The 25,288-nt window shown below is 35.9% G+C and overlaps 2 protein-coding genes across 2 annotated transcripts; one reads left to right on the top strand and one right to left on the bottom strand.

The window, feature by feature from the left end:
* Window positions 1-809: 809 nt before the first annotated feature.
* Window positions 810-5,318, top strand: LOC131609361 (sulfoquinovosyl transferase SQD2-like). Its single transcript, XM_058881043.1, has 11 exons — window positions 810-1,331; window positions 2,855-2,921; window positions 3,024-3,094; window positions 3,299-3,416; window positions 3,511-3,584; window positions 3,828-3,883; window positions 3,961-4,044; window positions 4,189-4,276; window positions 4,351-4,428; window positions 4,542-4,598; window positions 4,680-5,318. Exons 1-11 carry the CDS (start codon window positions 985-987, stop codon window positions 5,173-5,175), a joined length of 1,536 nt encoding a protein of 511 aa, XP_058737026.1. The 5' UTR covers window positions 810-984; the 3' UTR covers window positions 5,176-5,318.
* A 45-nt stretch (window positions 5,319-5,363) lies between these two features.
* Window positions 5,364-7,136, bottom strand: LOC131609362 (putative UDP-rhamnose:rhamnosyltransferase 1). Its single transcript, XM_058881044.1, has one exon. It carries the CDS (start codon window positions 6,933-6,935, stop codon window positions 5,640-5,642), a length of 1,296 nt encoding a protein of 431 aa, XP_058737027.1. The 5' UTR covers window positions 6,936-7,136; the 3' UTR covers window positions 5,364-5,639.
* Window positions 7,137-25,288: the final 18,152 nt, after the last annotated feature.

The raw sequence follows: 25,288 nt of genomic DNA, 5'->3' as shown, positions 1-25,288 counted from the left end.
GATATGTAACATCGAGTTGGGAACAATTTTTTTTGCGAATGTTATGTTCTCTTTTAAGTTGACGTACTTTATGACGGTTGATCATTGAGCTGATTTTTAATTCCAACTTTAGATGAAACTAAAATACCATGAGTGTTGTTTTATGTAGAAGTTTATTTATGACGATGAATCTATTGCGAGGTTGTTAAATAATTGATTTGAAGTATAAATAAGTATTATCACCATTGATGTAACCCGTGTTATCAGGCATGATCTTTTATGACGTTTTATGTGAAGTGTGATACCCATGAGTTGGTAATTTTATTTGATTTATTTTCGTAAATTATATATAAATTAGTTGTAGGTTTAGAAAGGTGTTACATACCGTGCCCATTTCCTTCCCTATATACAAGATAGCCCCAAGCCCAATCTCAACATCTTACCATAAGTGACGGGCAACTTCATTGGATATCTCCCAACATGCATTAAACAATTTCTTATTTTATTGACATCCCAACATGTATCGAACAGTTTCTTATTAATGACATGTATTAAGTCTATTCTTTTCTCTTATCAATGATATGTATTAAGTAAAAAAAGAATTATTAACTATTTTATTAAAATTGTAAATTGTTTACGAATTGTTAGTTGATCCAGTGGTGATTGACGTTAGACTTGAAAGAAAAGACAACAGTTCGATTCAAAATTGACCCCAGAACCCACCGACTATACCGGTGGTGAAAAGCCAGAAAAAAAATTGTAAATTATTTTATAATTAATTTTTTTTCCTTCTTTTTCATAAGTGGAGTATTTATCCTTCTTCTATCATTCAATGGCAGCAAATGATTCACATAATAAAAAACGAGAAAAACGCATATTCCGAAAGAATCCGCCCCAATAAACGCCCATATTCATTCGCACTGTCCTCTCCCACTTCGTTGGATTCTCTATCGCTAACCGAATTGATTCTATCCAAATTCCCAAACTTGTTCCTTCCTTCTGAACATGAACACTACATCTCTCTCCATAAACCCTTCTCTTCCTTCATCTTCATCACGTTCTTCACACCCTTCTATAACCTCTCTTTCATTTCAACGTTTTTCACCATTACGACCAAAATCCATTACTCTTTCTTGTACAAAAACTCAATTACGCTATTTTCAAGGGCTAAAAACTGTAAAGGGTAGAAAAAGGTTGGTGCTTGAAGCTACAAACATGGATAAAACAGAAGTTGATTCTCATGACGAAGAGGATAAGGAAGAGGGTGGTTCTTCTAGTTTGGCTGACTCTGAAAATAAGAGGAATTTGAAGCCTCGGAGAATTGCTCTCTTTGTTGAACCTTCTCCGTTTGCGTAAGACCCCTTTTTTGTTTTTGCTTTGTTCTTCATTTTGAACTCTATTATCTAATGCTTTATTGAACATGCTATTTGTGTTTGTTGTTGAAATTGAAACCTCAGTGCAATTGTGTTGGTTGTTTTAGCAAGAATCATTTCAAAATCAGTTTTTGACTAGCAGAACCAAACACAATGCACATAGAGATATCATATGACAAATTTTAAAGTTATAGGATAAGATGCGACAATGATGCACATGAATATATAATCAAAACACATAGTTGATTTGGAAGGTGAACATAAATAGTTGTAGTCATTATGAGATATTATATAGTTAAGAATTCACACGAGAATAAAGAAAGTGATTGTAACATAGAGATGATGATGTTGTGTTGGATTTGGATAAGACTAGACATGATAAGATTAGCAATGACAATATTAGAGTGTTGTGGTAGCATCTATTGTAGAAAAGATGGTGAAAAATAGACTTAGGTGGTTTGAACATGTAGATAGAAAAATTGTAGATTTTGTGATAAGAAGAGTATATTAGATGAAGGGAAGTCAAACAACTAGAGGTAGATGAAGACCTAGAAAGACTAAAAGATGAATTATTAAGAAAGATCTCGAGATTAAAGATTTGGATAGAAACATGGTCGTGGATAGAACATTTTGGCAAAAGTTGATCCATGTAGCCGACCACACTTAGTGAGATAAGGCTTGGTTGTTGTTGTTGTTGTTGTTGTTGTTGTAATCTAGGTTGTTGATAGCATGCTATAGGACTCTAGCGTAGCAGTACGAAACCTCGGCACCACGCTTTTAGGCTGCTAACCGCTATCCGCGATAGCAGAAATATCGGCAGCTATTTGTGAAGTCGTGGTGGTGATATAGCAGCGGTATAGCGGTTTATAGACCGCTATTGTGAAGATGAAGGCAATATTGTAAGTTTGAATTTTTTTTCAAGGCAAATTGGTATTTTTCCGTTTTATTTGACTAATATAAAGGCATTATGTATGTTGTTGGAACTTATTTTAAGTATTTATGTATTCATGTTAAGTATTTACCTTGGTTTTTAAAACTCACAATAGCGGTCATCCCGCTATCCGCTATGCCGCTATAGCATTCTGAGGGTCCGGTGCAATGCGCTGCTATCAGAGATTAACAACTTAGGTTGTAGTTTATATTTTTGCTTTGAAAGTGTCACTTGTGTTGCTTACCTAATTATTGTTATAGTACAGTCTAAATTGTTATAGAAGTTCATTCAATAAATAAAAGTAGTAAACTGTAAAGTACAACTATGATCCTAGGAGTATTATAGTGTTTGTGTTTCCTTGATTCTAATCTTCCTTTGCCATCGAGTAGTTAATCTACCAAGTTTTCTAGTTTCTGTATGCATTGCAATCCAAATGAGATCAAACTGAAATTGGAACTACTCATATCATATGTCATTCTTTGAAGGATGTGTCATGCAAGGTGTACAAGAATAAAGATACGTATCTTCATTTTTAACAGAATATCTGTTCTTGGACATGTGTATTTTGCAGATATGTCTCAGGATACAAAAACCGGTTTCAGAATTTTATCAAATGCCTTCGTGAAATGGGAGATGAGGTAACTTTTCAACTTGATTTGTATCAAAGTATCCAGTTGTTTATCATATTTTTTCTTTTACATTGCATTCTAACTACTTGTGTTTATTTGTTTGTTATATAGGTGATGGTTGTGACAACACATAAAGGAGTGCCTCGGGAATTTTACGGAGCCAAAGTAATAGGATCTTGGAGGTTCTGTTTAAGTTTCTTAACTCATATCTCTTTATCATCTCATTGCTTTATATGTAATTCTAAATTATAGTCTTAATTACCATAATCAGAAGATTTACCATTATCAGAAGATTTGGTTTGCTTATTCACGTATTTTCGAACAACAATCAGTACTATATTTTACACTAATACTTATCATTTCCCAAACTGAAATCGGAAATTCAGCTTTCCGCTCCCTTGGTACCAGAACGTCCCCCTCTCTTTGGCACTTAGTCCAAGAATAATTTCAGAGGTAGCTCGGTTTAAGCCTGACATAATACATGCATCATCACCAGGCATAATGGTTAGTCTGCAATTCTTATATCTCCTTATTTATTAAACTTTGGTGTCAATAAGGATAATGTTATATTGCATGTCTGATACTACCTTATTTTCAGGTTTTTGGTGCTCTTATCATTGCTAAACTTTTGTGTGTTCCAATTGTCATGTCTTATCATACCCATGTACCAGTGTAAGTTTCAGTCCGATTTCAATTTTTCTAAATGTATTCACCGTTTTAGATTGCATAGCTCTTACGGTTACGATTATTCTAATATGACAATATGATGTCTGATCTGGTCTATATTAAATCATGTGCTGCTTATGTCTTATTTAAACACAAGTATCGTGTGTTCTCTGTTTGCATTTTTCGCAACATTTTACTTTTAAACAGGTTGTTGTTCCAATCTTATGGATAACCTTATATTGTCTCCAGGTACATTCCAAGATATACCTTTAGTTGGCTTGTGATACCTATGTGGTGGGTCATAAGTATGTAAACTTAACTACTTTTTCATATTTGGACTACGTATTTATGAGCATGACATAAATTTTGATGTTTCATGTAGAATTTCTTCACCGAGCCGCTGACCTAACTCTGGTACCATCTGTTGCCATTGCGAGGGATCTTCAAGCGGCAAGAGTAACAGCAGGTGAACATAAGATCCCCTTATCCAGTCTTTTTAATTTTATTATGCTTAGTTCGTGACATCGTCTAAATATAAGCAATTCTCAACATGCATTTTGTAGATGCAGAAAAATTTAGGGACTGATCTATTTCTCTTGTTGATGTCCAGCTAACAAGATTCGTCTTTGGAACAAAGGTGTTGATTCTGAAAGTTTCCATCCTCGATACCGTTCGCATGAAATGCGATTAAGGCTAAGGTTTGAACCTATAGTAATTTTTTCCTGTTATTTACAAGTTTTGGTGATGATTGGTTTTCATCTTATTTTTACAGCAACGGTGAACCTGAGAAACCCTTGATAGTTCATGTTGGACGGCTTGGAGTAGAAAAGAGTTTAGATTTTCTAAAAGGGTATAGAACTTTATCTTTCAATTACCTTAACTTGAGTTTGTTACTTGCTTATCGATCATAGGAACTTGATATCGTTACCCTGCCTTTGACTCCCGAAACACATGGTTTTGTAGGGTCATGGATAAGCTTCCCGAAGCTCGAATTGCTTTCGTTGGAGATGGACCATACAGGTGACTTACTATAATACAACACGTCTCAAATTGCTTTCATTGCTTTTAACTAATCGATATCCATGAGTTCTCAACTACCAGGGTGGAGCTAGAAAAATTGTTTGAAGAAATGCCTGTGGTATTCACAGGAATGTTAGGAGGCGAAGAACTCTCTCAAGCATACGCTAGTGGAGATGTATTCGTCATGCCTTCAGAGTCCGAAACACTTGGATTCGTTGTTTTAGAAGCCATGTCTTCAGGGATACCTGTGGTGGCCGCACGTGCCGGAGGCATTCCCGATATAATCCCTGCAGATCAAGAAGGTAAAACCGGCTATCTCTACAATCCAGGGGATCTTGAAGATTGCTTGAATAAATTGAAGCCTCTTTTGTTCGATAAAGAGTTGAGAGAAACCATAGGAAAAGCGGCCCGTGATGAGATGGAGAAATTTGATTGGAAGGCAGCCACGCGAAAGGTTCGCAATGAGCAATATAATGCTGCGATTTGGTTTTGGCGCAAGAAAAGGGCAGTGCTATTTAGACCCTTACAATGGATTACTAAACGTGTTTTCCGATCGCCACAAGTCAATTATAGATAATGTGAATAAATTTTCCATAATTAGGAGTTAGGATTGTTCCTTGAGTGTAATGCAGTAATTTTTCTAAATATAATGCAACTTACATTACAAGAGCTTAATGCAACAAAAAAAAAGATAATAGAGATACTCCTATTGAGTTTCTAGACTAGTTTCCTTAAATTCTAAGGATTTAAATCTGTGGAAAGCACTGAATGATAAAGCTTAAATTGCATATTGAAAAGGCAGCATGGAACAACGTAACAAACATCTATTTCTATTTGAATGCATCAATTAGAAAACCAGCATCATCCAGAATGACATTACAGAAATGAAACAAAATAAAACAAACCTTTGTGCCTACCAGCACCATCCATGATGACATTACAAGTTACAACAATGAAACAAAATAAAACAAACAAACATTTGTGCCTATGATTCTGTCCTAGGTAACGTTTAAGACAGAAAGAGCAAAGGAACCTTAAGTGCTAATGCTTAGAGGCAAGGACATTGAGCTCAACATAATCAACAAATTCATCTATATATTTTTGGTGAAGCTCCTTGTCACCAATTATCTTGCCCATTTCTTCAGCTTTACTTCTATATCTCGTTCCTTCTTCCTTTATCATCACTGATCTCAATGCCTTAGCCACTGAATCCCTATTGAATTTTCCTTCATTTCTCTCTACCTTTACTCCCACCATCTTATCATCCATAACTCTAGCATTTACACCTTGTTCATCTTGAAAAGGTAACATAATGAGTGGACACCCAACTTGAAGACTCTCAATCACTGAACTCCAACCACAATGTGTCAAGAATCCTCCAATTGACTCATGTGCTAAGATTCTCAACTGCGGTGCCCAATTACTCCAAATCAATCCATTCTTATTTGAGTCATTCTCAACAAACCGGTCATGTTTGTCTTGGTCCTTCAAAATCCAAAGAAAGGGAAAACTAGATAATTCCAACCCTTTAGCTATTTCACTAAATTCTTCATCACTTAATATCACTTCACTTCCAAATGCAACATAAACCACTGACTGCTTTTCTTGTTTATCCAACCAATTTAGGATTATATCCCAATTTTCATCCTTTTTCTCTTCACTGAATTCTAGTGAAGGTGGCAATAATCCAATTGGAATCACTTTTTTCTTGCATACATTTTCAAGTGATTTTAAAGATTCACCCTCAATCTCCATGCAACTTCTTATAGCAATAAATTCAGCACCAAAAAGAGTTTCTTTCATTCTAAACATGTCGGGAACACCAGATTCATTTTGTTCAAAATGGCTACCAGATTGAATATTGTCCCCTCGAAGTAAGAGTGCCACTCCATAAGACATAACCAGTGCAGTAAAAGTTGAGAAATAGATGCTTAAGACGCCAAGCTTTGATGTTATTGGTGGTAACCAATAAGGTGCAAAGTCATATATGATACAATCAGGAGTGGATGTTTCCAAAAATAGAGTCAAAGGTTGTTGAAGACCATCAAATGCTTTCTTGAGATATGGAACAGTATGTGTTGGAATGTCCATAGTGGCTTCTGCATTCTCAGGTAGTTGATCTATATGTGGAAGTGGGAGTTCTACAAATTTGATGAAAGGTTGTAAACCAGGAGGAAGTTGAGGGAGGCGTTTGATGTTTCTAGGTGTGGAAATGAATGAAATTTTGTGACCCTTTTGAGCAATGAGTTTGGAAAGATGAAAGAATGGAATTATATGACCAAAAGCAAGCCATGGGAAAACAGCAATGTGAAGAAACTTCTTAGGCTGATCTTCCATTGGTGTTTAAGATATGGTGGTATATAACATACTTTGATTTTATAGACACAAAATGAGTCGATTAATATTTGGATTGGGCAGTAGTAAAGGACATTGGTGATAATGCGCGGCACGGTGATGTTGGATTAATAATTGGATTACTAATCAGTGTCACCAGAGACAGTGGCAATAATGACTCTCTATCTTATCTTAAGTGAATCAAAGTAGTTCTTCCAGGGGACATCACTAGAAGAGGTTGGGGTCCATCACATTAGAGTACAATTCCAGTAACAGAGTTTGTTAGTATTCATCAATGTAGTGCATTTATCTTAACAACTCTAAGTGAAGTTAAGTTAATTTCCAAAGATAGTACTGCATTGTGGTCATATTTAAATGGATGGGGTTGAACCTATTACAACAGGTTTGGGATTACATAGGGTCTTTTTGGTTCAAATGAGTGGAAGAGAAAGAGAAGATGAAGAATTTTAATAGAGAGAAAGGGAAGGGGGAGGAGAGAGATTTTTGTAAATTATATATATATATATATATATATATATATATATATATGAGGAGGGATCAAATTACACCCGAAGAGTTACACCACGAGTTACACTCATTCAATAACTACATTTTGAATTAATATTTTTTAAATTCAACCGTTGGATTGAAACATAATATCATATAGATCATACCTATAAAGTTTGAGCTTAATCTATAATGATTTACTATGTCATTGAATTACATCAAAATTAACGTTATATGAAAGCTCATTTTAACGTTAATCTTTGGATATCTTGATCGTATAGTAAATCATTATAGATTAAGCTCAAACTTTATAGGTATGATCTATATGATATTATGTTTCAATCCAACGGTTGAATTTAAAAAATATTAATTCGAAATGTAGTTATTGAACGAGTGTAACTTGTGGTGTAACTCTTCGGGTGTAATTTGATCCCTCCTCTATATATATATATATATATATATATATATATATATATATATATATATATATATATATATATATATATATATATTTGGTTCAAAAGAGATGAGAGGAGGGGAGAAATTTAAATTAAAAATATGTTTGGTTCACAAGGGAAAATGAGTGATTTTATTAATAATTTACATTTCTAACTTTATCCTTATGATATCTTAGGAAATAAGATGCCACCACCCAATATTTTTATCTTTATCCTTATGATATATGAGAAATTAACATGCCAACCCCCAAATTATACATGCCACCCCCAAGCTTATGAAAAGACTAAATTGTTCAACCAACTTTCTTGACCACATTTTCACTAACTTACGGGGAGAATCGAATTTTTTAAATTTTTTGACGATACCGGAAATTTTGAAGGCGTACTAGAAATTTAGTGAAAATAAGATTTACGGTATATTTTGTGAAATTTTTGGTATAATGTACCGAAAATTTAAAAATTTTTGGTATTTGCTAGTATTTCGTACCGGAAATTTCTAGTATTTCGTACCGGAAATTTCACAATTTTCGGTATTATTATTTACCAATATAATTACCGAAAATTTTGAAATTTCCGGTTCCTATTATAATTCCAGGAAATTTTGAAATTTCAAGGTGACAAATGATTCGGGACCATCTGGAATCTTGGTTTCAACAGCAGAGTTGCAGCCATAAATATACACTGCTACATCAATCAAATACTGAGGAAGAGGCATTTTGTTGAGATATGGTATCCAATAACCCTAAGACCCTTATTTTTACAAATGGTGATGCATTCAAGACCACACATATGTGTCAGTGCAATAAGGACCCTCCAAAAGTGTCGGCAAAATCTCAACCGTTGAAAAAACCTAATATTAAAACATACTGGAAATTTCAGTTATAATGAAATTTCTGGTACTGCCTGAAAATTTGAAATTTCTGATATACCGAAAATTTGGTACTGGAAATTTCGTCCAAAAATTCTTTGAATCTCTTCAGGGATAAAAATAAAATAAAAAAATGGGAAGCGACATGTATAATTTGGGGGGTGCATGGTAATTCTTCATGATATCTTTATGATCTTATATAAGTTATATGATATTCAAAGTATAAAAATTGAGAAATACTTTTTTGATAATAAAATATGCATAAAATAATTAAACATAAATTTTTTAATGTTGATTGATTAAAAAAGTTATAACTTAGCATATAAGGTTAAAAAATTGAATAGATTTGATTCAGATCGAAAGTCTCTAAAACAAACTAAACTATGTGTTAATAATAATTTTTAAATCGTGATGAACCATTTAACTAAATAAATACGTAAAATAGTTTATGCTAAAAAAAATAAAATGAATGGTTTAAAATTTTATATAAAAGTAAATATAATATAGGGTTAAATAAGTTTTTGGTCTTATAAATATTACAGTTTCATTTTTAGTCCCTCCTGGATTTTGGCAACGGTTTTAGCTGGTTTTGGCAACGGTTTTTTTTTGTAAAAACCGTTGTTTAAAAGAAGGGAGGGACTAAAAATGAAAACTGCAATATTTATAGAGACTAAAAACTTATTTAACCCTATAATATAATTAAAAAACAAATAATTTTTTTTATGAAAAGATAAAAAATACCATGATTATAATTTACATAAAGTATAAAAATACATAAATAATTTCAAGGTTCAGAGTAATTAGAATAAATTGATGGAAGCAATAGAAAAAATGGTTAAATACGTTTTTAATTCCTATAAATATTCGACCCTACATTTTTAGTCCCTATAAAATTTTCCTTCAATGAATGGTCCTTAGAAAATTATTATAGTTTTAGTCCCTACTATCAACCCAATGTGTATTTTAGAATGATTATTTTGCAGACATGTTCATAATGTTTTAAAAAGTTCCTGAAAAAAAAAAAAACTCAATATCTAATATCTAAGTTGAGATTTTCATTACTTTTATCATTATTTTTTGAAATTTGAAAAATTCATATTTAATTCTTCTCGTTTTATAAAATTCTAAAGCTTGGTAAATAAATATTTTACAATATTCTAAACATATATAAAAAAAATTATTCAAAAATTTAAAAATTAAAGGGTAATTAAACAGTTTTTAAAATTTTAGAAAATAGCAGGGACTGAAATTGCGTGCATAAAAATTTTAGAAGGACCATTCATTGAAGAAAATTTTTATAGGGACTAAAAATGCAGGGTCGCATATTTATAGGAACTAAAAACATATTTAGCCCTAGAAAAAAATATTCAAAAGAGAAACAATAACATTAAAATTGAATAATTTTGAAATATTAAAATAAAACTAAAAATATTTTTAGTAAATGTAATTATTTTTTTAATATGAAAAATCACATTCTCTCATCTCCTTCAAATCCTCCCGATTTGGGGGACGCAAAAAGTGCAATTTGGAGGGATTTTGTGTTTTGCTCCCCTCTCCTCCTTAAATTTGAATCAAACACATTTAATTAGATATATTCTCTCCCCTCTTCTCCCCTCCGTCTACTCAGAACCAAACATATCCTTAGTATCCAAAGGATTTTGAGGTTTCATGTTATTTGTCCGTATCCTTTTTTATTAAATCAATGATGGTACGAATGATTATAAATAAGAGGTTTTTTATGGATCTGATTGGATGTGAGGAGAAATATAGAAGAGAGAAAGAGGAGAGAAATAGAGGAGATCAATTTGATGTAATGTTTGATATAAGAGAGAAGGAAGAGAAATAGTGAAGAGAGAATAATAATGATTTAAGAAATTGTTTATTTAAAAAAAATCATTCTCATCACGTTTTTTTGTCAAAAAATTATTTATTATATAATTTGTTTATTATAATATATTTTTAAATTAATTAAATAAGAGATTTGAAAAAAAGAAGTTGAAACTTTCAATTAAAAATAATAATTAATTATTTAAATTGAAAATTAAACGTTGTTTAAATAAAATGAAATAAAGTCTATTTCTTGTCCAAAATAAATATGTTTTTTTTCTTTGTTATGTTTAAAAAAGTTATCTCTATTATTATAAAGGAAACACATAACAAAAAGGTTTTATTTTCTCTTTTCTCTTCAATTTTGAGAAAAAACTAGTAAGATACATGTCCTCTCGCATAAATAAATTTATTTGATATTATATAAAATATATTTAGATATGTGTAAATTTGAAATTATTGATTTAATTATAAGAGATTAATTAGAATGTAAAACCATTTTACACTGTCATCCAATTAAAACTGATCCTTTTGACACATAAACATATAATTAAAAATAAATAAATTTAATTAAATCATTCTAATAACAACTTTCTCCACATTTCTCTCTCTTTCTCTATCTTCTTCCACGTTCCTCTCAATCTCTTTGTTTTCAGTTTTACGCTTCCATTATTCTTTCTCCACTCCATTCATCTACTCAAGACTGATGTTTATAATTTCACAAATTTTATATCGGAAATTGTATTTGTATATATCTACATACATAAGGTATAAACCCTAAAATAATCATCTTCTCTTTTTTTGTGATTATGTTGATTTTCCGACTATAGGCTTATTCTTTAGGGTCTTCCATTTATAGAGAAAGAGGGAAGCTGATGGGAAATATGGTTGGGTCTCCTTTAAGCAGCCGAAGAAGCTGTTCGACATTTATCAGGATTCCATGAAGCATTTCAAGGATAGATATTTCCTGATAAAACCTCTTACCCAGGCCGCGGATATGACTTTGTTCGATACCGTGGAGTACAAGGAGGAAGGGGAGGTGAGGAGCGGGTTAGCCTGCAAGGTCTCCTTGGAGTGGCAGTACGAGCACTTAGAGAGGGGAATAGAAGCTTGCATCTTTAAGGATGAAGATATGAATGATCGTGACAGAGCTGCCTACCAACTACTCGTTCGGTATGTTGGCGGCTTTAGACCGGCAAGGTGCACGACACTTGACGGGAAGCAGATTTACGATGATCAGAGGAATCCCGTCTTTGCTCCCCGTTACATAAATACAAAGGCTCTCCTCGAGTGCCGCACAGATGGGGAGGCTATGCTTTTATTAGGTATACCAAGTTCGAAGTGTGTTCGCTTGCGTTCCTTTCCATTGAATTATCCTCGTTTTATTTTGCAGGGATGATGGCCGATCTGCACGAGCGGGTGATCAGGATGCGAGCTGCAAAGGGGGCGAAGGTGGTTCCCAAGAGGGAGCGCGTCTTCCAAATTCGTGCTGACGCCCAGGGGAGTACACCAAGCAGTTCACCAACGCCGATCGGAGGCTGCTCGGGTGACAGGGGAACTCCACTGAAAAGGCAAAAGGTTGAACAGGTCGATAAGGATTCCCCGGTTGTTCAGTCCTCAAATAAACAGGACAGTCCTGTAGAGGAATTTCTTTTGCCTCTTTGTACCCTGCATATGGGTGTCTCTTATGGGAAGAATAAGCTTCTGTTGCACAAAGAGGAGGCATAACATATTTTGGCTCGTGACAAGGTCGCCAGGGGGGTCGATCATATCTTGTAAAAGATACTAAGGGCACCATGAGGATCCTGGCGCTTGCTCTTGCTCTGAATACTGCAAAGACTGTTCCGAAAGAGGAATTTGATCGGCTGAGGACCAATCATCTGGATCTCAGGGCTACGTACGACAAACTGGACCTCAATTTTGAGACTTATAAATTCAAGCATGAGATCCAGGTTGGGTTGGTCGAGGACTTTAACAAGAAGGAGAAAGAGCTGGAGGACATGACCAAAGAATGTGACCGGATGAACGAGCTGGTTAAAAAGATGGAATCCATTGTGTGTCCCGATGAGGGCAAAACCGAGGATGGGAAAGCTTTTTCTACTCGTGCTTAGTTGATTTCCAAAGTCAGGGGGCTCGAGAAGGATTGTATGGACACCCTGGAGGTTTGGTTCAAGGCAACGGTGGAGCAGTTCAAGGTCGTCAATCCTGAGGTTGATCTCTTCACTAAGGGGACCAGTCCCTACTACAAGGTGAGGGGTGGCGAGATTGTTGTTCCCGAGGGTTTTGACACGGAGGATGAGCATGAGGGAGATGTTGGAGTTTGATTCTGTTAACTGGCATGCGAGCCAAGTTTTGTTTGGCCTGTGTCTCGAGGTTGTTTTTGTTTTCTGTTTAAACAAGGGGCTATGTCCGATAACATTTTTGGGGGCCTGCATGCCCGTATAATATGTAATATTTGGATTCCGCCGGCCATTTTGCTCGACCGTTAGTTGTCATTTGACTGTGCAGAGAATGAGTCAGGGAGTTGAGAGCGGATCTAGGCGGATAACGAGTTGGAGGTCGCGATCGAGACATGGAGCTCGTGGCGTGAATGTTTCACATCGTGAGATGGGCGTTCTGCCGGACAGGTACTACGACGGTGGAGCTAGGTATAGGTATTCCTATCGGGCCGAAATGTTATTCACGTGCGTGAACGAGCGTTCGAACTTCGTTGTGATTGGGAAGTTCGCGTGTGTATTGTGACACGCTTCCTTTCCAGGCGAGCATCGTTGTCGTCGAACGGTCTGGCTAGTTGAGCGGCTGTAGAATCAACTATAATATTGTGTAAGTTTTTCTACATTCCAGGGTCGAGCAAGTTGTACCCCAAGTAGGTTTTTAAGGTAATATGCTTCGTTGCCTTTCTTGTTTTGGAAACGGTAGGGGTCTTCCCAATTTGGGGCGAGTTTTCCCTCGCGTGAATCTTTCATATTTCTACGTAATACTAGGGAGCCGACTGGAAAATCACGTTTTATTACTTTGGCAGCATGGGAAGAGTGATCTGTTGTTTCAAACTTGTTTCGCACAGGGCGACTCCCGAACGGATCTCTTCGACAAGTTCGAGTTCTTCTCTCATGGCTTCGTCGTTCATCTATTCCTCATGGGGAGACTTTGTTCGTCTCGAAGGTTCCATGATCTCGGCTAGGATCACCGCCTCAGTTCCATAGGTCAACCTAAAGGGAGTTTCTCCAGTGGTGGAATGGGATGTCGTTCTGTAGTCCTATAGCACACTGTGTAGCTCTTCGGCCCATCTCTTTTTGGCTTCCCCTAGGCGGCATTTGAGTCCTCGAAGGATTACCCTATTTGCGGCTTCGGCTTGCCTGTTGGTTTGGGGATGCTTGACGGAGGTGAAATGCTGTTTGGTGACAAAGTCTTAGAATTTTCTGTCAGTGAGTTGGGTGCCATTGTCGGTCACTAGTGCCTATGGTACTCCAAATCGTGCGAGCATGTTTTGTTTATAGAAATAGAGTATATTGTGTGCTGTGATTTTGGCGATTGCTTCGGCCTCAATCCACTTTGTAAAATAGTCCAATGCTACGATCAGGTACTTATTCGGATACATTTCTATGGGAAATGGTCCGAGGATATCCATTCCTCACCCATCAAAGGGCCACGAAGAGGAAAGCGACTTGAGTTCGATGGGAGACGCGAGGTGCATGTCAGCATGGCGTGGACATTTGTCACATTTTCGGACGTGCTCTTTGGCGTCTTGTTGTATCGTCTTCCAATAATACCCTGCTTGGAGGGCTTTTCGTGCTAGGGAGCGTCCTCCTAGATGTTGAGCGTTGATGTCCTCATGGAGTTCTTGTAGTACGCCAGCGGCTTGAGAGGCGTCGATGCACTTGAGCAGCGGGATTGAGAAACCTCGTCGGTAGAGCTTGTTCTCAACGATGACGTACGGACACGCTCGTTATTTGACAGTGGTGGCATCCTTCTGATCGGAAGGAATTTTCCCTTTCGTGAGGAAGTCGTAAACCGGAGTCATCCAATAATTGCTGTCCCATATGGCGTTCACGTCGAGCAGAATGGTTGGCTTCTCGATGCTCGACCGAGGAAGGGTTTCTTGGATCACTAACTTGTTTCCACCTTTCTTCCTCGTGCTCGCAAGTTTGGACAAGACGTTGAAGCGGGCGTTGTGTTCGCGCGGGATGTGTTTGACTTTCGCACGATCGAACCTTTTCATCTTCTCTTTGACCAGTGTCAGGTACTCGACGAGAGTGTCGTTTTTCTCCTGGTAGTCCTTGTTGATCTGGGAGGTTAAGAGTTGTGAGTCGGCGAAGATTTTAACTTCCCTTGCACCAAGGTCCTCGGCCAGGCGAAGACCTGCTAGGAAAGCCTCGTATTCAGCTTGATTGTTTGATGTAGGGAATGACAGGATGAGGGATACTTCTATTATGTCGCCTTCTTCATTTTAAAGTATGATACCTGTTCCCCTTCCTTTTGAGTTGGAAGCTCCGTCGACGAAGATAGTCCATATGTTTGACCATGTAGGGGAGATTCGACCAAAGTCATCTTCGCAACGAAGTCGGCTAGCACTTGTGCTTTAAGGGCTTTCCTGCTCTCGTATTGGATGTCGAATTCTGATAATTCGAGTGACCATTTAAGCATCCTTCTGGCCATGTCTCGCCGACCAAGGAGTTGCTTTATCGGCTGGTCGATTTGGACGATGATGGTGTAGGTTAGAAAGTAATATGTCAACCTTCTATCCGCGTTTATGAGTGCTAGTCTACCTTTTCTATCTTTTTATCCCTCACTCCTGGCCCTTGGAGAGCTTTGCTCGTGAAGTAGACGGGTTTCTGTCTTTCGATTGTTTCCCTTTTGAAGGTCGTGCTGACCGCTTCGGATGATAGAGTCAGATAGTGATATAGTGTTTCTCCGTTCTACGGCCGAGTGAGGACTGAGGGTTGCGAGAGGAGCCATTTGAGGTGCCAGAGATCCTACTCGCACTCGTTTGTCCAATCGAACGTTGATTCTTTTCGTAAGAGTTTAAAGAACGAGAGAGTGGTGAAGCGGTAAAGCGGCAAGCAACAAAAGTTTTGGAAGTATTTATCTGGGAAATTATCGTGTCCACAGAGATTAGTGTTACTAAATTTCCGTTCGACGGATTCTTAGTTCTTGAGTTTGGGTTCAATGGGTTTTAAGTAAAAACGGAAAATATAACATATGAACAGAAAAGAATTTCATTAGTCGGACAATAGATATAACACCCTTCTAAACCGCGCGACAATTAAATAAATATTTCAGAGTACATGAAACAAGGGTGCCACAATTCAACTTAAAAACAAACATCAATACGTCATTGCCATGCATTGACTCAGGAAATTCAACATAATTCATCATAACTCATAAAGTAATCTCATGTCAACACAACGGAAATCCAACATTCGGATGAGTATAACATCTTTAATACTACATCCCAAAACAAAACCAAGATAATAAAATTATGGTTATTAAAACATGAACCCTAAGCTAGCGTTCCCCAGTGTTACAATTATCAGAGCATGACACTTGACGCTAAACTAACACACTGACTCATGAGCTAATCCTCACCAAGTCGAAAGCCGCTATCCTCAATCTGAAAATGATAACATGTAAGGGTGAGTCTCATTCACAATTAACAAATATTATTGCATCATAAACAATAACACCTCATAGTTATATTATTCACTTAATTTCATCATATTCAGATTATCAGGAAACCGATTTATATTATTTTCAAAAAACCTGATTTTACTATATTTTCAAAAAAACCAGAATTGATTGTATTTTAAAAAAACGCAATTTTACTATATTTTTGGAAAGACTCGATTTTATTGTGATTGTGAAAAAACTTGATTTTACTGTATTTTAACGAATACTCGATTTTTAGAAAATATAGTAAAATCGACTTGTTCTTAAATACAGTAAAATCGACTTTTTATAAAATACAGTAAATTCGAGTTTTCAAAAAATATAGTAAAAATGAGTTTTTCCAAATACAGTAAAATCGACATTTTTTAAAACACTAAAAAATCAAGTTTTTTTTTGAAAATATAGTAAAATTACATTTTCTGAAAAATACAGTAAAATTGAGTTTTATGAAAAACAGTAAAATCAGTTTTTTTTTGAAAATACAGAAAATTCCATTTTTTTAGAAATTCAATAAAATCAAGCTTTTTGAAAATACAGTAAAATTGGTTTTTTTAAATACAGTAAATTCGAGTTTTATAAAAAGATAATAATATTCTTTTTTAAAATCTTGTAAAATCGAGTTTTTTAAAAAATACAGTAAAAGTGAGTTTTCCAAATATTTTGTAAAATCGTTTTTTTTCCCAAAAATACAGTTAAATCATTCTTCTTAATACACTAAAATCATGTTTTTTAAAATGCAGTAAAATCGAGTTTTTTAAAAAAAATTAAAGTAAAATTGGGTTTTTTGAAGATACAGTAAAATAAATTTTTATAAATACTCTAAAATCGAGTATTTTGAAATTACAGTATAATCAGTTTTTTTTAAATACAATAAAATCGTGTTTTTCAAAAAATATATTGAAACTCGATTTTTCGTTTTTTCCAAAAAACTCGATTTTTGGTATTTCTGAAAAACTAGATTTTTTTGTTTTTCTGAAAAACTCGATTTTTTTATTTCTGAAAAAATATTTTTATTATTTTTTTCAAAATTATTCTAATGGATTTCAAAATATAAAATAAAAATAATCCATCGGATCATCAAAATGTGTTGGATGGATTGGATTCATCAATGTATATAAATGGATGAATTTAATCCAATCTATTAACTTATTTTTTATGTGGTGGATCGATTTGATGGATTTTTCGGTGAATGAATTGGATGAATTTTGTCTTAATGGATTCAATTGTCACCCATACATAAGACTGCGAAGCTTTAGCGAGTCCATTAATATTTAGGCCATTCTTGTAAATTGTAGGATCCCCAATCTTTTGAAAATAAATAAATAATTAAGCAAACATCAATTAGCAAACACACAAAACCCTAGGCTAGAGAAGGTTCCCCTTGAGTACAAGGAAAGTGAGGGGTGCGTAACACCCTCCCCTCACTTAACCGACTCCCGAACCCTAATTCAGTCGTGATGATTGTCTTATCCCTCCTTTTAGGGCTTATCATTATTTCCCACATTCCTTAGGAATGAAGATAATAAGGCGACGACTCTGTGTTTTATGCCGACCGCAACACTACTGTTATTACAATTAATTGAAATGCAACCAAGTTTTAAATCAAAATCTAGAAATAGTTGCGTTAGCCATAAGACTTGTACATATTCCATAATTCTCAAGGTCAGGTTCCTAACTCGGATGTACCAAGTAGTGCCAAGGAGGAGTAGTAGTAGCCGAGTTGCTGCTGAAACCTCAAGAAGTCCGAAGCCGGGATGATAGCTTGGAGCGATCAAGACCGGCTCAAGAACAGAGAGATCAATGATCATAAGACGTTACAAGTCATTGATGGAGTCAGTTACACATGGTTAATGAAGACGTTTCAAACACTTATGGACGGTTACAAGCGTTACGAAGCTGATTAATGGTCACTAGACCATGAACTTCACTATAAATAGGGCTCCAAACCGAGGGATAAGCAATTCACATTCTATCTTGAGCTTGCACTACTTGCACAACTCAAATATATAAAGAAAATACTTACAAACTACCGTGTGACTTTGCCGGAATCCTCTTCCGGAGAGTAATCAAAAGTGTTCTGCAGGAACATTTGGCGCCCACCGTGGACAAGTAAAACTGATCCGGGCTTAAAGATTTATTTTTCATCTAGGTTGTGTCGTGGATGACCTTAACCAGAGCTTATTTTGGGATTTCTTACCCTGATAAAGTGAAAATGACCTTTGAATGTCATGGTGGAACTGCTTCACCAACGCCTACCATCAAATCGCTCTTCTTAACAGCTACAAGGACGAGATCACTTGCAATCTCCGATTCCTCTATCATCTGATGTGCAGCTTGCCGTTTGATCCCGGGGGTCTTTGAAGCTTCAATGGGTCAAAATTGCAAAGTCATATGATCAACCCATTTTAAATCACATGTCAGGCAACCAAACTCTGGTTAGATCAATCTACAAAAGTCGATGCATCAGTAAACGAGACGTAGGAAATACGCAAAATAAAGAATATGGAAAAAGTTGCGCATTCCATCAACTACTATTCCGGCGACGCTTGCGTTTTAGTTTCGACAACATGTGTTCAGATAAGTTTCCCACCCTTTGTTCTAATCGGCTATGTTTACGTTTATTAGAGCAACTATTTCCTGCATTTCTACCGAATTCGGCCTCTGGTTCTCATATATACAGTAGAGACACTTTGTTTGTTGCTTATGGTTTGTTTCACTAAGGAATGCTATGCGTTTGACTAACGCTATGGGGTATAATAAACCTATATTGTCACAAGATTGAGCACCTTATTGTTTCTTGTTAAGTTTTGATTTAGAAGTATAGTCCAACCATTTCAATGGTGGATACCACATTTCTATTTTAAATTTAGTTTAGAAGTTATGTATGGCATAGATTTGAAGCATGAGTGATTTGTTCTCTGACTAGCTTGCCGAGGTGATACGTGATACGCTATAGTAATCTACAAGAAGTTGAGTATTGTTCTTAGTTAAAGCTTTTAAGTAAAACTAAGTGTTGTTTTTGTATTGGAAGTGTAATATTCTATTTTGGTTATTGTCACTGGTTTGTCACTAATTTATCACTGAGGTGATTGGTTGTAGGAAGTGAGAGGGGGATCTCATATCTAGAGGGTTCTAGGTAGAAGTTGCTTAAGATAGTGATTAGGCAAGAAGTTTTTAAACTAGGATTGTTTAGACCTTGAACTAATACCATCGTAATGAATTTCTTTCTTGGCTTGGTAATCTCCAAAGTAGGTGATGTTGCACCAAACATGGTTAACAATTAACTGTGTGATTTACCATTATGAAATTTATTTATGCATATTTTACACTCTGGTTTATTGTGTTCTGTCATTCAGCATATGTCGTAACATCTATCTTGACATTGTGTTGTGATGTTGGGACATCAGTGTTAACATGTTTTAAAAGTGCTAGAATTTCAATTGGCATCAGAGCAGACACTCTGGTTTGTTTATTGGGTTAGCTCCAGGGAGATAATTTTCTGGTACTATATGGAAATCTTGAATGGTAGCATTTTGGAAATCAATGAACAACAGAACCTTGAAGGCTGTCAGGTTGGAAGAATTCTGGTGCTAAGGATATAGAAGGGAAGGGTATGAATTAGCTCTTTATAACTCTGAAGTTGTTAATGCCATAATCAATAGAGTTGATATTCACTTGTTTAGACTGATTATCACATGTATTGTGGCCAAAGATACTTGAGAAAATTTTCAAGTCCTCTCATAAAGGCACATCTAGGTGTTTTGGGAGAAATGGGTTCAGAAGAAAGGTTGATCAAGATGAAAGATACTCATGTCTCTACCCAAGAGAATTGACATGAAAGAGAAATACGTTGAAGAAGCCTAAGAATCAACAACATGAGAGTAGTAAATTTGTTGGGTCACTTCAATTTTTTGAGCTGATTTTAAAATGACAGTTCAAAATAAAAGAACAACAGCATGGATTTTGTCTCCAAATCTGTAGGAGTTTGTAACTTGATTTATAATGAAGGGTTATTCAATGCTATTGTGCATTTCAATCAGGTTCTAGAAAAATGGATAGAAGTTTATGGCCAGATGTCAAGAACATCAGTAATGACATCAGCAATATCTATGATGAAAAAATAAAAGATGGACCTAAAGTAAAAGCATTCAGTGCAATGAATGTGAATGATTTGGACTTTCTATGGCAGAATGTGTAACACCCTTCTAAACCCCGCGGCAATTAATCGAATTAAAATCAGAGTAACATGCACAAGGGCGTCACAATTAATAAATAAAATAAACCGCATCGGTTATAAGTCATGCATTCACTGAAGGACATCTTAACATAACTCATAAATAAACTATCTCATGTTTTACACAGCGGAATGAATCATTAACTAGCATTACATCATCAATGCTTTAATTCTCAAAATAAACAAAACAAAGTTAATGTCATGAACTTAAAACAACGTTCCCCAGTGTTACATCTATCAGAGCATGGTCCGACGCTAACCGACACATTTACCCATGAGCTAAACCTCACCGAGTCAGAGCCGCTATCCTCAATCTGAAAAATATAGTGTAAGGGCGAGTCTCATTCGCAATTAACAAATATTATTGCATTATAAATAACAGTACATCAACAGTTATATTATTCACCCAACTCATCTATATCCAGATCATCCATCAACATACAAACACGTACCACCAAAACAATACAAGAACATACATATAGTCATGTTATCAAATCCATGCAAATGAATGCAATTGACTCTATTCATGTGGTACCAACATCATCAATGGGAATCACCCACCGACCGATCTATCATCATCCAGATACGGCCCTGCCAGCACAAATTCCACACAATGGGAATTCTGCCATTCACTGAATCCTCTCATCATCCAGGATTCAGCCCTCATCAATGCTGATGAATGCATGCAAACATATATATAACATACTTTCATCATCTCCATTCTATGAGTAGCATCATCTATACTCATTTCATCATCATCATCATCATCATCATCATCATCATTATTAAGCATGTTCATATATACATTAACATCATTCATTACAATCAATTATCAGTAAACCACAAAATCACTTCACAAGGTCTACTCATTCTCAAACAGTACACAAAACAGGCCTACAGATCGAAAGTTACGCATCATAGAACTTTCCAGAAAAATCACAAAACAGAAATTTTCACATACAGAAGCCATACGCGTATCATCAAGTCCATACGCATCCATACGCGTATCACCATCCCTCATACGCGTACCATACGCATTTCATCAGAGTAACAATGGCCTAAAAACAACCTCATACGCGTATCAATCCTGCCATACGCGTATCACCAGAATCAATTTCCTCTTGAAAAACTCCCATACGCGTATGAGCATCCTCATACGCTCCTCATACGCAAATAGCCAGTACAGTGTATTTTGGGACAGGGCAGCTGCGTATCATACGTGTATAGCCCTTGGGGAATGTCCCTCATACGCGTATGACTCCATCCCATACGCGTATGACACTATTCTATACGCGAAAAACCAGAAAATGCCCAGAATTCTGCAGTTTACGTAACAATCCAATTCTCACTCATTTCTACTCATACCAGTTCACGATTTTGAGTCTAAAACAGTCCAATTCTACGTTTTCATTCACAGGATTCATTCAATACAGATTAATCTATCATCACCTATCAATCTACACATTAAAATCCCAAAATCTAAACCAATTCTTAGGACCCAAAACCTAACTCTGACATACAAACAGAATTGGCTCAACAACACAACTATTCACACACTATTCATCTATAATCACAATAAGAGATGATAATTGGAAGAGTCCCCCCTTACCTTAGCCAAATTCTTGATCTTTGGTCTCTTCCTCTTTGTTCCTCTTTCACGTTCTTCGTGTTCCAACTTCTCTATTTGCACGTTCTATTCTTTCCTTCCCAATTCTAATTATTTTATGAAAATAATAATAAAATTAGTAAAGGGCCTTCCTATATCACAACCCCTCTTTTACTATTTCTCACATGGCCCAAATGCCATAAACCATTATTTTCACAAAATCCTTAATAATTCTAATTATTAATTCAATATTCCAAATTAAATTAATATTAAAATTATACGGGTGTTACAACTCTCCCCCACTAAAAGAGTTTTCGTCCTCGAAAACATACCTTAGGTAAAGAGCTCTGGATAAGAATCCTTCATCGGGCTCTCTAGCTCCCAGGTAACATTTCCTTCAGCTGGTCCTCCCTAAGCTACTCTGACTAAAGCTATTTTCTTGCCACGCAATTGCTTCAGTCTTCGATCTTCAATCCTCACAGGTAAAGCCTCAACTGTTAAGTTGTCTTTCACCTGTACATCATCTACTTGGATCACATGGGACGGATCCGAAATGTATTTCCTCAACTGAGACACATGAAATACATCATGCAAATTGGCAAGCATCGGCGGTAGAGCGATACGAGGAGTCAACTTCTTCGACTTCAATGCCCGCCCAATACCTGTCATAGGAGTAACTCTTACAAACACATGGTCTCCTTCTTGAAACTCAAGTGTTTTCCTCCTCTTGTCATGATAACTCTTCTGACGACTCTGAGAAGCTCTCATCTTCTCCTGAATCATCTTAATCTTCTATGTAGTCTGTTGTACAATTTCTGGTCCAATCACAGCACTCTCACCAAATTCGTACCAACATAACGGCGTCCTACATCTCCTACCATACAAAGCCTCAAACGGAGCCATACCGATACTCGAATGATAACTGTTGTTGTAGGTAAACTCAATCAAAGGTAGATAACTATCCCAAGCACCTCCTTTTTCCAACACACAAGCCCTCAACAAATCCTCTAACGACTGAATCGTCCGCTCAGTCTGTCCACCAGTCTGCGGATGATAAGCAAAACTCAATCTCAGCTTTGTACCCAAAGCTTTCTGCAAACCTTCCCAGAACTTAGACGTAAACCTCGGATCTCTGTGTGACATGATACTTGAAGGAATACCATGCAGACTAACTATCTTCTCAATATACAACTGAGCCAGCTTTTCCATCGAATAATCCATTCTCACTGGTATAAAATGTGCAGACTTTGTCAACCTGTCCACCATGACCCAGATAGCTTCGCAATTCTTGACAGTTCTCGGCAAACCCGAAACGAAATCCATCGATATGCTATCCCACTTCCACTCAGGAATAAACATCGGTTGCATAAACCCCGATGGTTTCTGATGTTCAATCTTTGACTTCTGACACGTCAAACAAGAATACACAAACTCAGCGATTTCTTTCTTCATTCCAGGCCACCAAAACAACTTTTTCAAATCATGATACATCTTAGTAGCACCAGGATGAATACTTAACCCACTACGGTGTCCTTCTTCCAAAATACGTTTTCGGAGTTCAGCAATATCAGGAACACAAACTAGGTCACCAAACCTCAGTATACCATTCTCGTCAATTCTGAATTCACCACTCTTGCCTTGATTAATCAAAGTTAACTTATCGATCAATTCAACATCAACCTTCTAACCTTCTCTGATCTCTTCAAGAATACCACTAGTCAACTTTAGCATACTGTCATAACCCAAATTTTGACCCTAAGATCATACATCAATTGCATTCAATCATCAATTAAGAGCACCATTGTGAAGCTTTATCTTTGATACTGTGATTATCTCTGAGGGGAATTATCGAGCATTTATAGCCTTTTATTTGTTTATACTAACCAAAAATCAAAAAAATATATGTTTTGTCTCTTTTGTTTACATTTTACAGGTAAAAAGATCAGGCAAAAATCAAAACAGTGCAAGAAAACATTTTTTGGAAAATTGAAGGTGGAAATCGATTTACCCCTAATAAAGTTCAAAAATATCGTTGTTGAGTATCGAACCTGTCATACCTCAATTTTTGACCCTATGATCATACATCAATTGCATTCAATCATCAATCAAAAGCACCATTGTGAGGCTTTGTCTTTGATACTGTGATTATCTCTGAGGGGAATCATCAAGCACTTTTAGATTTTTATTTGTTTAGTGCTAACCAAAAATCAAAAAAATATGTGTTTTGTCTCTTTCGTTTATATTTTACAGGTGAAAGATCGGGCAAAAGTCAAAACAGTGCAAGAAAACAATTTTTGAAAATTTGAAGGTGGAAATCGATTTACCCCTGTGGGAAATCGATTTCCTGTGCGCAAAATTCAAAAAAATATAAGGAGGGAAGCTTGACATCATTTTGGCACCTTTTTATTTGATCATTTTACCAATTTTCCACCTCATCAAAATTAACTCCTTCATTAAGCCCACTTAAACATCATTTTACCATTTAAATCCCACTTTAATTACCAATTAACCACAAATTAATTACCAAACACAAAAAGACCAATTTGCCACTACTCTTGCTCCAATTCTATAAATAGAGACCTCTACTCTCTCATTTCACAAGCTTTGAGAGCCAACAAACCCCTTGCAATTTCTCTCCTCATCCCTACCAAATTCACCAAAGCTCTTTGTTCTTTCATAAAGTTTGTGAGTCACACCTTGAACCTCACAAAATTTGAGCTAAGCCACCTTTCATTTCACTCTTTTTTCTTCAATTGTTGAGAGATCAAGATTTGTGTTGGTGATTATTGAAGTGGATCTAAGTTTTGTTCAAGAATTGGTAATTTTCATCATCCTTTTTCATCTACTATAATGTGATTCTTTTGTGCTTGTATGTGATGCATCTTTGATGCTATATTGGTCATATTTGATGGTGATTTGGTGGAAAATTCGTGCTCCAATGGATATGTGATCATAAGGTGTTTGTATGTTTGTCTAGATCAAGTTTTATGTTCACTAATGCTGTTTTTTTGAAAGCTGCGCGCAGGAAATCGATTTCCAGTGTGGCAGAATGCTTTTTTTTGCCTTTTTTATGCTTGTTTTGGCTTCCTTCTTCCTCCACTTCATTAATATCATTGGATCTAGGATGTTGATAGGTTTGAAATGATCAAATCCATAATATTAGATGAATGATATTAATGATAGTGTGAG

Source organism: Vicia villosa, linkage group LG6, assembly GCF_029867415.1.
Source record: "Vicia villosa cultivar HV-30 ecotype Madison, WI linkage group LG6, Vvil1.0, whole genome shotgun sequence".
Lineage (NCBI taxonomy): Eukaryota > Viridiplantae > Streptophyta > Magnoliopsida > Fabales > Fabaceae > Vicia > Vicia villosa.
This window is presented reverse-complemented; position numbering and strand designations above follow the sequence as displayed.

What these genes read in the sequence shown, in the direction of transcription:
- LOC131609362 (XM_058881044.1), bottom strand. Translation starts at nt 6,935, where the DNA reads ATGGAAGATCAGCCTAAGAAGTTTCTTCACATTGCTGTTTTCCCATGG.
- LOC131609361 (XM_058881043.1), top strand. Translation starts at nt 985, where the DNA reads ATGAACACTACATCTCTCTCCATAAACCCTTCTCTTCCTTCATCTTCA. An exon ending in TTCGTGAAATGGGAGATGAG is followed by an intron (nt 2,922 to 3,023) that starts GTAACTTTTCAA and finishes TTTGTTATATAG; the next exon opens with GTGATGGTTGTGACAACACA. An exon ending in AAAGTAATAGGATCTTGGAG is followed by an intron (nt 3,095 to 3,298) that starts GTTCTGTTTAAG and finishes TCGGAAATTCAG; the next exon opens with CTTTCCGCTCCCTTGGTACC.